This window comes from Macaca mulatta, chromosome 6, assembly GCF_049350105.2.
Source record: "Macaca mulatta isolate MMU2019108-1 chromosome 6, T2T-MMU8v2.0, whole genome shotgun sequence".
NCBI classification, from domain to species: domain Eukaryota; kingdom Metazoa; phylum Chordata; class Mammalia; order Primates; family Cercopithecidae; genus Macaca; species Macaca mulatta.
This window is the reverse complement of record NC_133411.1, coordinates 186,731,921-186,748,696: the sequence shown is the minus strand read 5'-3', so window position 1 is coordinate 186,748,696 and position 16,776 is coordinate 186,731,921. Positions and strand designations below refer to the sequence as shown.

At 48.2% G+C, this 16,776-nt stretch overlaps 1 protein-coding gene across 1 annotated transcript; it reads right to left on the bottom strand.

The window, feature by feature from the left end:
- Positions 1–3,219: 3,219 nt before the first annotated feature.
- PROP1 (PROP paired-like homeobox 1) lies at positions 3,220–7,292 on the bottom strand. The gene is made up of 3 exons (XM_015141533.3): positions 6,878–7,292; positions 5,142–5,374; positions 3,220–4,025 (listed from the first exon to the last, which is right to left on the bottom strand). The coding sequence occupies exons 1-3, from the start codon at positions 6,984–6,986 to the stop codon at positions 3,687–3,689; spliced, it is 681 nt and encodes a 226-aa protein (XP_014997019.3). The 5' UTR covers positions 6,987–7,292; the 3' UTR covers positions 3,220–3,686.
- Positions 7,293–16,776: the final 9,484 nt, after the last annotated feature.

Here is a 16,776-nt window from a genome sequence, read left to right as displayed (position 1 = left end):
TGCAGTGAGCTGAGATGGTGCCACTGCACTCCAGCCTGGACGACAAAGCGAGACTATGTCTCAAAAAAAAAAAAAAAAAAGTTGCAACATGTATGAATAGGAATTCATATCCCTAATCCACAAAGCACTCAGACGCTAATAAAAGATGACTATATCAATATACAAATACACAACGCAGAGGCAATGCAGAAAAGAAAAATAGGCCAGGCGCGGTGGCTCATGCCTGTAATCCCAGCATTTTGGGAGGCCAAGATGGGCAGATCACAAGGTCAGGAGATCGAGACCATCCTGGCAAACACGGTGAAACCCCGTCTCTACTAAAAATACAAAAAATTAGCCGGGTGTGGTGGCGGGCGCCTGTAGTCCCAGCTACTCGGAAGGCTGAGGCAGGAGAATGGCGTGAACCTGGGAGGCGGAGCTTGCAGTAAGCCGAGATCGTACCACTGTACTCCAGCCTGGGCAACAGAGCGAGACTCCGTCTCAAAAAAAAGAAAAATGTAAATTGCCAATAAACATGAAACTGTTTTAACTCTCACTAGCAATTAATGAACATTTTAAAATAAGCAACTCTTAGAAGACATCACTCTCAGTTAACAAATTGTCAAAAATGGTACAGGTTAACAAGGAGGTACTGAAACCAATACCAGGTTCTTTTGCTGGAATTCAAATCAGTGTAATTTTTCTAGAAGGCAGTCTGGCCCAAGGACATAATTAGGTAGGAGTGCAAGTGTGTAATACAGGGGTTGTGACTCCAGACTTTTTAATAATATATATTAAAAGACTACACACGACTTGAGTATCCATCACTAAAGGCTTGTTTAAAGATTATTCTATGGGATGGGTGTGGTAGCTCATGCCTTTAATCCCATCACTTTGGAAGGTCGAGGCAGATGGATCACCTGAGGTCAGGAGTTCGAGACCAGCCTGGCCAACGTGGTGAAACCCCAGCTCTCCTAAAAATACAAAAATTAGATGAGGCCGGGTGCAGTGGGTCACGCCTGTAATCCCAGCACTTTGGGAGGCTGAGGCAGGCGGATCACCTGAGGTCAGGAGTTCAAGACTGGCCTGATGAATATGGTGAAACCCCATCTCTACTGAAAATAGAAAAATTAGCAGGCCTTGGTGGTGGGTGCCTGTAGTCTCAGCTACTTGGGAGGCTGAGAGAGGAGAATCACTTTGAACCCTGGAGGCGGAGGTTGCTGTGAGCTGAGATCACACCAGCCTGGGTGACAGAGGGAGATTCCGTCTCAAAAAAAAAAAAAAAAAATTATGTGGGCATGGTGGTGCATGCCTATAATCTCCCAGGTACTCGGTTGGCTAAGGCAGGAGAATTGCTTGAACCTGGGAAGTGGAGGCTGCAATGAGCCGAGATCACACCATTGCGCTCCAGCCTGGGTGACAAGAGCAAGACTAAGTCTCAAGAAAAAAAAAAAAATTCGGCCGGGCGCGGTGGTTCAAGCCTGTAATCCCAGCACTTTGGGAGGCCGAGATGGGCGGATCATGAGGTCAGGAGATCGAGACCATCCTGGCTAACCCGGTGAAACCCCGTCTCTACTAAAAATACAAGAAAATTAGCCGGGTGAGGTGGCGGGCGCCTGTAGTCCCAGCTACTTGGGAGGCTGAGGCAGGAGAATGGCGTGAAACCGGCGGGGCGGAGCTTGCAGTGAGCCGAGATCGCGCGCCACTGCACTCCAGCCTGGGGCACAACAAGACTCCGTCTCAAAAAAAAAAAAAAAAAAAAAAAATTCTTCTGTGAAGTGCTGTGAGCACAAGAATGCCAGCTGACAGCCGCCACTGCTGCCATCACCACCCACCTCTCTCCACAGGCTTCATTCTTCACTCCTTCCAGCTGCCTCCCCATCCCTTGTCCCCAACCTCTGCCCTGCTTCTGCAGAAGGTAACACTGCTGAGGGTTGGGGAGCAGGGCTGCAGGCACAGGGAAACTTCCTTCCCACTAAATGGGTAGCAAGGATGGGACAGGGAAGAGGAGTTGGAAGAGAGAAGAGGGATGAAAGAAGGAGGGGAAAAAAAACGAAGAATAAAAATCTTATCTAGAGGCACATGAAAAAATAAAAATTAAAAAAGAAAAATAGGCCTTGCATGGTGGCTCACACCTGAAATCCTAGCACTTTATGAGGCTGAGGCAGGTGGATCATTCGAGGTCAGGAGTTCGAGACCAGCCTAGACAACATGGTGAAACCCCATCTCTACTAAAAATACAAAAAATTAGCCAGGCGTGGTGGTACACCCTGTAATCCCAGCTACTCGGGAGGGTGAGGCAGGAGAATCATTTGAACACAGGAGGCAGAGGTTGCAGTGAGCTGAGATCACGCCATTGCATTCCAGCCTGGGCAACAAGAGCAAAACTCCATCTCAAAAAAAAAAATTAAAAATTAAAAAAGTAGTCTTCTATGAACCTGCCAATAAGAGAGGTAAGTCTACATGTAAATCAGTGAATTATGAGAAAATAAGTGCATAATAAGCAATATGATATAAAAATTGTACCATGAACTAGGCTCCATGCTGTTTCTTTTGAGAGGGTTCAGACCAAGGCATTTCCCAGACAAGGCAGGTCCCTTCCTGGGAATGGCCCCTTATCAGCCTCAGACGGTTTGGTGTTAGAAAAGTTTGCCCTAAATCAAATGGCTTCTTCTCCATCAGAAACCACATATGTTAAAATGTGCCGCTGATTTAAAAGTTAGTTGAAGGCAGATGTTGAAGACTTCTACAGGCAAAACTAATCAAATGTTATTTATGTATTTTTTATAAGACATTGGAGGGCATTCCTTGATGTTCAGATTTGTACAGGTTTGTTGGAAGTGGGATAGACTAGAGTTAAGGGAACCTATGCAGCCAGTAAGTCAGAAAATACGGGGTCAGAAAAAGCCAAGTCTCTGCTGGAATGGAAAGGAGAAGACACTCCCAAGAGATATTTCAGCCGGGCGCAGCAGCTCACGCCTGTAATCCCAGCACTTTGGGAGGCCGAGGCGGGCAGATCACGAGGTCAGGAGATCGAGACCATCCTGGCTAACAGTGAAACCCCATCTCTACTAAAAATACAAAACCAAAATTAGCTGGGCGTGGTGGTGGGCGCCTGTAGTCCCAGCTACTCAGGAGGCTGAGGCGGGAGAATGGTGTGAACCCAGGAGGTGGAGTTTGCAGTGAGCCAGAATCGCGCCACTGGACTCCAGCCTGGGTGACTCCGTTTCAAAAAAAAACAAAAATCCTAGGACAGAATAAACAAAAGTGAGTGACTGATTGGGATGGCGGGGTGGGCAATGGGGAAGGGATATATAGGTAGACTCTAAATCAGAAGCCTTACTGAAATCAGCCAGAAAGAGCTGGGATCTTCTTCAACTGTGATCTCAGTTAATGAAGGCCCTCACGTCCGAGCCCTTCAATCATCTCCACTCACCAGCAACTGTCTCCATCAATATCACCCTTCAGCAGGCAGCTCCACAGGGGCCTCTTTGCCTGTCTCTTCCAGCAGCTCACCTCCCCAGATTTCCTCCACTCATCACCACAGTGAGAATTCACCATGATCTCCCACTTTTAAATTTCCAATTGCTGAGCCGACCCTCACCATACTTCTGCTTCGCCCATAGAAGGAAAGGAAGCCACCCCAATTTCTTGTTTTGTCACGAGGGCCACAGGCTGGGGATCACCTTAGTGGTACTTGTTTCACCTCAGTTCCAGGACTTGGATGGCTCAAGGCTGAGGGGGAGCATGGGAGGGGGTGGGGGGCAGGGCAGATGGCCAGCAGGGGTTGGGTGCAAGGCAGGGTACCAGTCCTCAGACTGGTGTGGCAAAGCAAAGGCGCCTCCTGTGGAGGGCTGGGAGGGGAGGGCGTGGCTGTAGGGGTGAGGGAAGCAGGTCACTGGTGGCGGTGGTGGCGCGTAGGAGTAGGGGCAAGCAGGGGACTCTGGCAAGAAGCTGGAAAAGGCGGCAGGAGACAGATGGGCCAGGGGCTGAAGCAGTGAGCGCTCTTGCTTCCGTTGCTTAGCTCTGCGGTTCTGGAACCAGACCTGAGAAGGGGGAGCAAACACATCAGAGCCCACACCTGACATTGGTGCTGACACCCTACTCCAACGACAAGAGGTGCAGGGACAGGGAGCAGGCCTCTCCAGCATGGCCAGAGGAAGTAAAGCCCTTCCACAAGGTTGGCTGAGCCTGGTCTGCTGCCAAAGGAACCCACAGACTTATCCCCAACCTGCATCCACACGTGCTCTTTTCTACCACTCTGGGCGAATAAGAAATGTCAACTTCCAACAAGGAGATAAATATGGTGACAGTGACATTTCCCTTCCCCAGAGAATGGGAAATTTCCCCTACGGTTAAGTTTAACAATGAAGACTGTAGATAAATGTAATTGCTATAGACAAGCTTGAATTTAGGGTAGGGTTTATTAAAGCTAACCAACTCTGGGGTTAGGGTTGAAGGAGCGTCTGGCTCATTGAGTTTCAAGGCTATTATTAGGGACAAGGTTCCGAATGTGTGTGAACAGTTAGGATTGAACTTCCGTTGGAATTGGCATCACTATATATATATATATTTATATATATATATTTATATATATATATATATATAAATAAATATATATATATATATATTTTTTGAGACAGAGTTTCGCTCCTGTTGTTCGGCTGGAGTGAAATGGCACGATCTTGGCTCACTGCACCCTCTGCCTCCCTGGTTCAAGTGATTCTCCTGCCTCAGCCTCCCGAGTAGCTGGGATTAATGATAGCCATCTGCCACTATGCCCAGCTTATTTTTGTATTTTTAGCAGAGATAGGGCTTCACCATGTTAACCAGGCTGGTCTTGAACCCTTGATCTCGTGTGATCCACCCACCTTGGCCTCCCAAAGTGCTGGGATTACAGACGTGAGCCATTGTGCCCAGTCAGAATTGGCATCACTATTAAAAATTGAGGGTAGGTGTTGAAATTCAAGTTAGATTAGCATATAGCTAGGGTTAAACTCAAGTGATATGATAGTCTCAATGCAGACGCTCTGATGCTGGTGGTCTGATGAGGCCTGTGTCTGGTGACTGTTTAGGTTAGGGTTACAATGCCTAACATTCTAGGATAGCACCAAAGAAACCTGCATTTCTTCCCTGAGAGAGGAGGGATCCTGGAGCATCACCTGGATTCGGGCCTCGCTGAGGCCGGTGTCCCGGGCAAGACTCTCCCGGGCCCAGATGTCGGGGTACTGGTTCCTCCCAAAGGCTGACTCCAGCTGTTCCAACTGCACTGGGCTGAAGGTGGTGCGATGGCGGCGCCGGGAGTGCGGGCGGCCCCTCTGTCCTCCTTGCGGGGAGAACCTTGGTCTCCCGACTCCTGCACCAGGGAGCCTCCTGCAGGGTGGAGCACTCGAGTCTGAGAAGGGAGAGAAGCGAGAGGTGGCTTCTGAGGAGGACGCTCCTCAGTGCTGGACCACATGTGCCTGTCCCCGGATTCCGCTCAGTGCTTCCTGTGCTGCTCCAATCTTTTTTCTTTCTTTCTTTCTTTCTTTCTTTTTTTGAGACAGAGTCTTGCTGTCTCCCAGACTGGAGTGCAGTGGTGTGATCACAGCTCACTGCAGCCTCGAACCCCTGGGCTCCAGTGATCCTACTGCCTTAGCCTCCTGAGTAGCTGGGACTACAGGTAGGCACCAACATACCCAGCCAATTAAAAAAAAAATTAGAGATGGGGTCTTGCTATGTTGCCCAGGCTGGTCTCAAACTCCTGGCCTCAAGCAATCCTCCCATATCAGCCTCTCAAAGTGCTGGGATTACAGGACTGAGCCACTGGCCCCAGCCCTGCCCCACCAGGAATCTTTTAGCTGCCCATAGCCTGGTTCCTGCACCCTGCTCAGCCTCGGCCCTGGTTGCCTCTGAGTCTCTGACACCAGGCTGTGCTGTCTACGCAGGGCACACCCTCAGACTCATTCCTGGCCCTGGCACTCGTGCACTGTCTACCTGGCCACTCTATCGTCTGCCCGCTTCCTACTGCACCGCCAGACACACACCCCTCCATGGACATTCACCTCTCTGGACACACACAACCGCCTAGGGCTCACCCTGCGGGTCTGCTGTGTGCACCTGCACCCTAACCACCATCCCAGCGGTCTAGGGAAGACCCAGTGCTTGTCCCCTGCTGGCGAGGCTCAGGTTCAACCTGCGCCTTCTTCAAACTGCTGCCATCTCCTGCACCCCTCACCTGGGAAGATGAGCACCCCCCTCTTCCGCTCAGACACACCCTTCCCTACTTACTTTTCATCTTCTCCCTACCCCTGCCCTGGCCCAGCCACCAGCCTGCAGGAACTTGAGCTCGTGGGAAAGGCTTGCCTCTCCTCCCCACAGGCTCCCTAAGCCCCCACACTAATTAGTCTGAGAGCTGCTGGGGAGGAGAGAACAGGGAGGGAAACGGCACACCTGGAAGGCGCCCACCAAGAAAAGATGTTTGGAGCTGAGGCACCGTCCCCATGGGGGCCCAAGGGTGTGGACCCTCCTAGAGCTCACTGTCCGCCATGGGGACACACACGGAGCCCGCTCTCCCACCCGGGACCCAAAGCCCTGGCCCCTCCACCTGCCTTCATCAGAGAAGGCAGTGCCTTGGGCTGACCAATGCTGAGGTCAGGAGTGAGGGGACAAAGGTAACTGTCTCACATCCCCACCGCGATGTGAGCTGTTCAGCCGCCCCCGCCTGCCAAGGGCTCGGTTCCCCAGTCTGTAAAGCCGAGGGGTGCTCCAGTCCCTTACTTTTGAAGGTTCCCACAGTTTTAACATGCTGGGATTCTGTTTTTAGTTTCTCCTCCTAACCTTCTTCATGGAGCCTATACTTTCAGCCTCACACCCGCTACCTCCTCAGGGACCCACGCACACCGGGACAGTCACTCACCCACCATGGTGGTCAGGGTCCCAGCGGCCGGGTATCTCTCTGGCAAGAGGCTGCTGCCGACTCGTCCCTTCTTTGGCTTCTCGGCCTGGCGCCTCCTTTCTGCTTCCATGGCTCGCCACGGGGACCAAGTGTCCCTGAATCTCTGACTCAAGATTTCTCTGCTTCCGCAGCTCCTCTCCACACCTGTTCTCTCCCCTTCTCCCCCTGCGTGTGCCACCCTCTGGGTCTCTGTCTGAATGTGTGTAGGTGCAGGTAGCTATCTCTGGCTTTTCACTGTCTTTACCTTTTTTCTAATTGTTTCCTAATTCCCCCTTCCTTGGCTTGAGTGTCATCTCATTCTCCTGTCTCGGCCTCACCTGTTGCTCTGTTTCTGACTCTACTTTTCTCTGCCTGGCCCTTCTCTCCACCGGGATGCCGCTCTCTTCTGTCAGCTGCCTACTTTCCCATTCCACTCCCCAGTCTTGGAGGAGTGACCTCCTCCTCGCCCCTGCGGGCCCCTCCAATCACCACACGGTCGCCAGAGCCCCCTTGCTCAGGGAGGATCACAAGCCGGATGAGGGAAGGTGTTCTGTCGGAGGGTCCAGGGACTGGGGCCAAGGGCTCGTATTCCCAGAGGACGGGATTCTTTTGTCCTATTAAATCCCCTCCTGGGAGCAGGCAGGGGGAGGAGGAGAAAATGCATTCCTCCTGAGACCCCCTCCTCACAACCCCACTGTGGGGAGAGGAACAAAGAGCTGGGGAAAGGGACCCAGGAGTGGAGCCTGCCTGGCATCTCAGCATGGGGGTGACACCCAAGGACCTGTTTCCGGGAAACTGAAAAAGAAGAAGTCACAAGTGCACGCCAGCCCCACTCAGACACCCTGATAGTTCAGAATACACCAGCCAGTGCTCAGGCCAACCTGAACCCACTCCGGAGAATGGGCCTCCAGGACACCTTAGCTCTCAAGTACTGTCTGATTTCCTCCCTCAAACACCACCTCCTCATTCACCCGGAACCCTCAGGACACCATGACCTTCCGAGGTCACCCAGACCCTCCGAAAACGCTGACCTGAACATCTGCATTCCAGGTGCATCCTGACCCCCCATCCTGCCCCAGAAAGTGACTGAGATTCCCGTGGCATACTACATTCTGATTCTTCAAGGAAATCCTGACACCGGGAATCCCTGAACAGTCGGGACAGCCTGGTCCCACAGTAGTCTGTCCCTTGAGGTTACTTAGACCCAGGAAGTATATTCTGACATCCCTAGGACACCCTGACCGCTTAAGGATGATGCGACAGCCCAGTACCTTAGGATCCCCCGGGACACACTGACACCCAGAACACTTCACCTCTACTTCTCAGGACACATGGACCCCCCCCCGGAACACACTGTACCCACAGGACAGTCTGATTCCCAAGGTCATGCCATCATACAGGTCCTTTAAAAACACCCTGATGATTCAAGACAGGAAATCATAATCCTTTAGGATTTCGATGCTTACGGTGGTGTCCATGGATCAACAGCAGCAGCAGCAACGGGAGCGTGCTGGAAATGCAGATCCCCGGGCCCCACCTCCGTCCTGCTGAGTCACAATCTCCCCTGTACCAAGATCTCCAGGAGAACCAAGTGCACGTGGGTCTTGAGTCAGCTGGGGCTGCCATGACGAAATAGCACAGACTGTGTGGCTTAAACCGTAGACTTTTGTTGCTCACAGTTCTGGAGGCTGGGAAGTCTAAGATCAAGGGGTCCGCCTATTCGGCTCCCCTGTGAGGGCTCTCTTCCTGGCTTGCAGAGGGCTGGCTGCCTTCTCACGGTGCCTTCATATGGTGGAGAAAGAACCAGCTCTGGTTTCTCTTCCTCTGCTTTTAAGGACACTAATCCCATCATGGGCCCTCACCCTCATGAGCTCATCTAAACCCAATCACCTCCACAAATCCCCACCTTCAAATACCATCACATCGGGTGTTAGGACTTCAACATAGAAATTTTGGAGGCACACAAAAGTTTAGTCCATAATGTTAAAGTTGAGCAACACTGCTCTTAATATTAATCCTTCTCCCCTGCGGCCTCCTGGAGCACCTGGACCCCACGGCAGTCCTAACCTAGCAAGACCCAGTGACGCGCAGTCAGCTCAGACTCACAGGAGAACACTGAATTCCAATGCACCCTGCTGCCGGGGGTGCCCATGCTGGTCCTGTCAGGCCCTTGAATCACAAGGGCACTGAGGATGCATTCACTCTCTAGGACACATAGACCCTCCGAGAGGCTCAGACCTCTGTACCTTATACTCAGCACGAGAGCTTGGGCTCACAATGACTCTGTGACCCTCTAAGACACCCAGACCACAGGGACATGGTGAGATTTGGGAAATTCTAACCTTTTAAGGAATTCCTCACCTTACGGAATCTAGACAGTCAAGGCATCTTGCCTTCCTGCCCATTCAGAGCCCCCAATTTGCTTGAATCTTGCAAAGGTGATGCTGACACTGAAAAACCATTCAACACGCCAACCCCAACCCAGGAAATACCCTGACCACACTAGCCTGATCCACGGGACATTTTGACGAAGTAAAGACATATCCTGGTCTCCCAAAGCACTCTGACCATCCAACATGCCTTTGACACATGGGATGTCTTAATGCCAAGGCTCTCCAACCTTCCAGTGTACTCTGGCTGTCTCAGCCCTAGACTTGTCAGCAGGCACCCTAGTCGCAGTCACTCTCCCCCTCTCCTAACACACAGACAGCCCAGCACAGCTTCGACACATTAGGGCCCCCTGAATCCAAAAGGCGATTATTCTAACCCTCGAGAGATTCTGTCCTCTCAAGGCAACTATTTCCTGCAAGACACTCTGTAGAATACATCCCCAGAACTGCTGGAACATCTTCACTTCTGCCATACTCTCACCTCTGCCTAGCACGTTCTGCTCATCCAGGACCCTCTGATTTCCTGAAAATGCTTTGATTGTACAAGGATACCTTGGTATTCTACTCCATGACAGGTCCATTCAAGTCTACCCAAACCTTCGAGGACCACCAGAGATCCAGAAAACCTTGATTTCCTGCATTCAAATACCAAAAGGATATGCTGACCTACCTGAAAACCTTCACAGCTCTGGACTCCCAGGACATCCAGGAGTCTCTGAATCACGGAGCCAGACCCACCTTCAAAACATCTTAACTCCATGCAAGCGGTGTGATCTTCCAGGACAGTCTGACCTCAAAGCTGGTGATGTTGCAAGGATACTTCAAGTGTTCTGACATGATGAAAATTCCTGTAGGCCCAGAACAGCTGCCTCCCCTGACGCCCTCTCTCTCCAATACCCCTGCCTTCCCAAGATGTTCTAAGTCTCCCAGACTCTCTTTCACTGTTAAGATCTCTTCTGATCCTATGAGGTCTCTTTGGATCCTCTAAACACCCTGTTCCCCAGGGCCCTCTGACCTTTTAAAATCCTACAAGATGCCGGGCACTGTGGCTCATGCCTGTAATCCCAGCAGTTTGGGAGGCTGATGCAGGCAGAAAACCTGAAGTCAGGAGTTCAAGACAAGCCTGGCCAACATGGTGAAACAGTGTCTCTACTGAAAAAAATTAGCCAGGCGTGGTGGCACATGCCTGTAGTCCCAAATACTCAGGAGGCTGAGGCTGGAGAATCACTTGAACCTGGGAGGCGGAGATTGCAGTGAGCTGAGATCATGCCACTGCATTCCAGTCTGGGCGACAGAGCGATAACTCTGTCAAAAAAAAAAAAAAAAAAGAAGTCCTACAAGACACTTGGAACCTACATGGGCCTGCTTATCAAACCCACAGGACACTACGCTGACCGTACAAGGACCCCCTGAGTCTCCAGTGGATCAGGTCTCTATGACGACACACTGATTCCCCTGATTACTATAAACCGTAGCTTACTCTGAGCATATGAACACCCTACCTTCTAGGGTATTTGACCCTAGATGATTATGTGCGTGTGTGTATATATATATATACACACATACATATATGTATACACTTTTTTTGAGACAGGGTCTTGTCTGTCATCCCGGCTGGAGTGCAGTTGTGATCGTAACACACTGCCGCGTCAAACTCCTGGGCTCGAGCAATTCTCCTGCCTCAGCCTCCTGAATGGCCAGGACTAGAGGTGTGCACCACCACATCCAGCTAGTGTTTGCATGTTTTTGTACAGACGCAGTCTCACTACAATGCCCAGAGGAATATCTTACTGTACCAAGTCACTGTGATTCCTAGAGCATTTTAGCCATCCAAAGTTACTTAGACCTGCCAGTGCCTCTGACACCTCAGGAAACTCCAACCCCATCAGGACACCCTCCCTATCTAGTCCACTGTGATGCTGCAGAAAATCTATTGAACAGTAAAGAAATTCTATGGAAAAGAGTGTCCCTTAAGGACACTCTTATCCTAGAAAAACATCCTGCAAGTCGGGCTGTCCGAATTCAAACTCCAGAACCAGCCCTTGCTTGCTGTTATGTCATCACTTTAAGCCTCACCTTCCTCATTTGCAAAATGAGCACAGTACTGGAACTTTCCTTCTGTGTTCGAGCAGGCGTGAAGAATGCCCTATGAAGACTCTATCAAAGAAACGAATTCTAGTTTTTGTTTAGCTCATCTGTTCAGAAAAGACAATGTAAAGATAGTAGTATGTTGAAAAAAAAAAGGAAATAGATATACGAGTAGACTGAGGTCTTAGAAGGCTAAGGTAAACACCTTAGCAAAAAGAAGAAAATATACTCATAGTAAATAATTCATCACATCAACCAATAAAAAACCATATGATTATCTAGTATTTGCTAAAACTCAACACTTTTTTTTTTTTTTTTTTTTTTTTTGAGATAAGGTCTCAGTCTGTCACCCAGGCTGGAGTGCAGTGGCATGATCTGAGCTCACTGCAACCTCTGTCTCCCGGGTTCAAGTGATTCTCCTCCCTCAGCCTCCTGAGTAGCTGGGACTACAGGTGCGTGCCATCAGAGCCGGCTAATGTTTGTATTTTTAGTAGAGACGGGGTTTCACCATGTTGACCAAGCTGGTCTCAAACTCCTGATCTCAGGTGATCTGCCTGCCTCAGCTTCCCAGAGTGCTGGGATTACAGGCGTGAGCCACCATGCCCGGTCTCAATTTTATTTGTTTGTTTGTTTGTTTGTTTTGAGGCAAGAGTCTCGCTCTGTTGCCCAGCTGGAGTGCAGTGGCACAATCTCAGCACACAGCAGCCTCTGTCTCCTGAGTTCAAGTGATTCTCCTGCCTCAGCCTCCCAAGTAGCTGGGATTACAGGTGCCTGCCACCAATCCTAGCTAATTTTTGTATTTTTAGTAGAGACAGGGTTTTGCCAAGTTGGCCAGGCTGGTCTCAAATCCTAGCCTTAAGTGATCCACCCGCCTCAACCTCCCAAAGTGCTAGGATTATAGGCGTGAGCCACTATGCTCAACCTTATTCAAAATTTTTAAATGATATAACTATTAGCAAAATATTTAATAAAGGCCATCCATTGAAACCTACAAGATATTTTGATAACAGTGATCTGTCAAAAACTTGTCATTCTTAAATGATGAAATGTAATGAGCATTCTCCTAAGATCAGCAGAATCACAGGGCTGGCTGCCTCTACTCCTGCTGTGCAACATTGTCCTGATGTCTCAGCCAACCCAATTAGACAAGAAAAAAATAAGAGGTATAAGGATTTGAAAGAAAGAAAATTCTTTTCTTTTCTTTTTCTTTTTTTTGAGACGGATTTTTGCTTTTGTTGCCCAGGCTGGAGTGCAATGGCGTGATCTTGGCTCACAGCAACCTCCACCTCCCGGGTTCAAGTGATTCTCCTGCCTCAGCCTCCCAAGTAGCTGGGATTACAGGCATGCACCACCATGCCTGGCTAATTCTGTATTTTTAGTAGAGACGGGGTTTCTCCATGTTGGCCAGGCTGGTTTCGTACTCCCGACCTCAGGTGATCTGCCCGCCTCAGCCTCCCAAAGTGCTGGGATTACAGGTGTGAGTCACTGCTCCCAGCCTGTGTTCATTATTTATAGATCATATTTTTGTCAGTATAAAGCATTCAAGAGCATATACAGAAAATTGTTAGAACAAGACGATCAACACATTTCTAAATGCAAGATTAAAAACAAAATCAACTACATTTACATATACCAGTATACCAGTAATAGCCAATTAAATAATGCAACAGAAAAAAATTCACAATAGTACGTAACTAGCAATATTGTCAAAGATTTGTAAGAAATTTAGAGAATAAAGAAGCTATAAAAATGATACTGGGCCAGGCACGGTGGCTCACATCTGTAATGCCAAAACTTTGTGAGGTCAAGGAGAGTGGATCACCTCAGGTCAGGGGTTTGAGACCAGCCTGGTCAACATAGTGAAACTCCATCTCTACTAAAAATACAAAAAAAAAAAAAAAAAAAGCCAGGCATGGTGGTGCACACCTGTAATCCCAGCTACTCAGGAGGCTAAGGTAGGAGAATTGCTTGAACCCTGGAGGCAGAGGTTGCAGACAGCCGAGATTGTGCCACTATACTCCAGCCTGGGTGACAGAGCAAGACTCCGTCTCAAACAAAAACAAAAACATGAAAAACAAAAAAGATATTGAAGGACATGAAAGATAACTCAAATGAAAAGATAGTCCATTGACAGAATACTCAGTATTGAAGAGTGTCAATTCCCCAAGTTAATCTATACATTTAATATAATTTTAGCCAAAATCTAAAAAATTTCTTATAGATTTTGAATGCCTGATTTTAAAATACATATGGAAAAGTAAAGGTCCAAAAAAGTCAAGATTTTTAAAAACAAATAATCAGAGAAACAAAAAACAAGAGGAAGGAATTTGTGCTCCCAAATATTAAAATGGTTTTAAAGGATTTTTTTTTGAGACAGAGTCTCACTCTGTTGCCAGGCTGGAGGGCAGTGGCATGATCTCGGCTCACTGCATTCTCTGCCTCCCAGCTTCAAGTGATTCTCCTGCCTCCCAAGTAGCTGGATTATAGGTGTTCGCCACCACACCCAGCTAATTTTTTTGTATTTTTAGTAGAGATGGGGCTTCACCATGTTGGCCAGGATGGTCTCCATCTCCTGACCTCGTGATCCTCCCACCTTGGCCTCCCAAAGTGCTGGGATTACAGGTGTGAGCCACCACTTCAGGCCTTTTTTTTTTTTTTTTCTTGAGACTGAGGCTTGCTCTGTTGCCCAGGCTAGAGTGCAGTGATGCAATCTCGGCTCACTGCAACCTCCACCTCCTGGGTTCAAGTGATTCTCCTGCCTCAACCTCCCGAGTAGCTGGGATTACAGGCATTGCCACCACACCTGGCTAATTTTTGTATTTTTAGTAGAGAAAGTGTTTTGCCATGCTGGTCAGGCTGGTCTTGAACTCCTGACCTCAGGTGATCTGCCCACCTTAGCCTTCCAAAGTGCTGTGATTACAGGCATGAGCCACCACGTCTGTTCTAAAGTTTTAATTAAGACAGATTTGGGCAGAAATATTTAATAGTAAAGAGGATTAACAGAGCAGAACAGAGGGTCCTGAAACAGAACCAATAAAAGATGGGACCTTAATATACTATGGTAAGACAGCTTACAGAAAGTTAAAAGGAAAGCCAAAAACTGAAAATGAATCTGTAGCATATGTAGAAACACAGGAGATTAACATCCAAAATATGTAAAGAATAAAACAAATTGGCCGGGTGCGGTGGCTCATGCCTGTAATCCCAGCACTTTCAGAGGCCAAGGTGGGCAGATCACAAGGTCAGGAGATTGAGACCATCCTGGCCAACATGGTGAAACCCTGTTTCTACTAAAATTACAAAGATTACCTGGGCGTGGTGGTGTGTGAAGTGTAATCCCAGCTACTTGGGAGGCTGAGGCAGGAGAATTGCTTGAACCAGGGAGTCAGAGGTTGCAGTGAGCCGAGATCGTGCCACTGTACTCCAGCCTGGCGACAGAGCAACACTCTGTCTAAAATAATAATAATAATAATAAAACAAATTAATAAGAAAAAGATAAACAATCCATTAGCAAATGGGAAAAGGACACGGAAGGGCAATTTGGAGAAGAAAAGAGAATGTCCAAAGAATGCATGCAAAGATGCTGAATTTCTCTATTAACAAAGTAAGAAAAATGAAAATTAAAGCAGAGTTACTGTTTCGCAGCCATCATAGAAAGATAGAAATGAAACCAAGTGACAAGTCAGCTGTTGGCAAAAAACTAGGGAAAGAACTCCTCTGCCACCTATTAACTGGTGAGAGTAAATTGTTACAACAAATATTTAGTAAAATTTAATGTAAAAACCCACCTTCATGACCCAGTAATTCCTATTCTATTAAACATAAAAGGCTGGGCGTGGTGGCTCACGCCTGTAATCCCAGCACTTTGGGAGGCCGAGGCAGGTGGATCACGAGGTCAAGAGATTGAGACCATCCTGGTCAACATGGTGAAACCCCGTCTCTACTAAAAATACAAAAATTACCTGGGCATGGTGGCGCACGCCGGTAGTCCCAGCTACCTGGGAGGCTGAGGCAGGAGAATTGCTTGAACCCAGGAGGTGGAGGTTGCAGTGAGCCGAGATTGCCCCACTACACTCCAGCCTGGAGACAGAGTGAGACTCTGTCTCAAAAAAATAAGCAAGAAATTGCTATTTTTATAGGTCAAAAAGTTGGTCAGCAATTTCATATGGTTCACCCTCCGTGTATATGTTAGAATTCTCCCTGGGATGCGAGGACATATGTACACTGCATCGTCAGTTTTTCCAAATTTCTTAAATTTTTAAATTTTTTATTTTGTAGAGATGGGGGTCTCATTTTTATGTTGCCCAGGGTGGTCTCGAACTCCTGGGTTCAAGGGATCCTCCCTCCTTGGCCTCTCAAAGTGTTGCGATTACAGGTGTGAGCAACTGTAAACTGTAAACTGTAAACTGTAAACTGTAAACTGCCACCATCACTTTTAATAATAAAAATTGGAGCGATCGAAATCCAAATCCAAATTCTTTGTGTGTGTTTTTTTGTTTTGTTTTGTTTTGTTTTGTTTTTGAGACAGGGCCATGCTGTGTCACCCAGGCTGGAGTGCAGTTGTGCAATCACAGCTTACTGCAGCCTCCACCTCCCAGGCTCAAGTGATCCTCCCACCTCAGCCTCCATAGTAGCTAGGATTACAGGCACTCGCCTATGCCCTGCTATTTTTTTTGTTTTTAGTAGAGACAGGGTTTCACCATGTTGGCCAGGCTGGTTTTGAACTCCTGACCTCAGGTGATCCACCCACCGTAGCCTCCCAAACTGCTGGGATTACAGGCGTGAGCCACTGCACCTGACCTCATACTGAAAAATTAAGTCATCTCTGTGTGTCATGAGCAGCTCTTGAGGGTGTGCCAGCTACTCACCGCGCTGTCTTAATTCGAGTAGATAAGCCTAGATTGGATGAGGACCTCATCTTGGACCCTTAGGGTAGGATACAATTTGTACAGGTGGTTGTATCTGGGGTATTAGTGAGATGTTACAGGTTGAACTAGGGAGTCAGTAGAGTTATCAACAGAGGGAGGTTTCTGATGACAGAACCAACAATTAGTAAGTCCCCTGTGGTGATGGACTGGGAAACGGAATTATCCTTCCAGGAAAAGAGGAAGAAAATCAAGCAAGAATTAGAAACGAGGAAAGGGTTTACAGGCCTGTTCTGGACATCCTGGGAAAAGCCATCTGGCTCAGAGCCTTCTGCTTCATATCCTAGAAAGTTTTCGTTTTAATTTGTTGACAGGAGTGCAGGTCCAGTTAGGAGCTGGTTTGGGGGATTTTTTTTTTTTTTGCTTTTTATTTTTTCTCTTATCTTTTACTGATTTACAATAGTTGTACATATTTTGGGGGTACATGTGATACTTTGATACCTGTACACAATATGCAATGACCAAATCAGGGTAACTA

Excerpts from the sequence above, each read along its gene's own strand:
- PROP1 (XM_015141533.3), bottom strand. The coding sequence starts at position 6,986 with ATGGAAGCAGAAAGGAGGCGCCAGGCCGAGAAGCCAAAGAAGGGACGA. Across the intron at positions 5,375-6,877 it reads GACCCTGACCACCATGGTGG|ACTCGAGTGCTCCACCCTGC; the intron begins GTGAGTGACTGT and ends CTCCCTTCTCAG. Across the intron at positions 4,026-5,141 it reads TCAGCGAGGCCCGAATCCAG|GTCTGGTTCCAGAACCGCAG; the intron begins GTGATGCTCCAG and ends CCCCCTTCTCAG.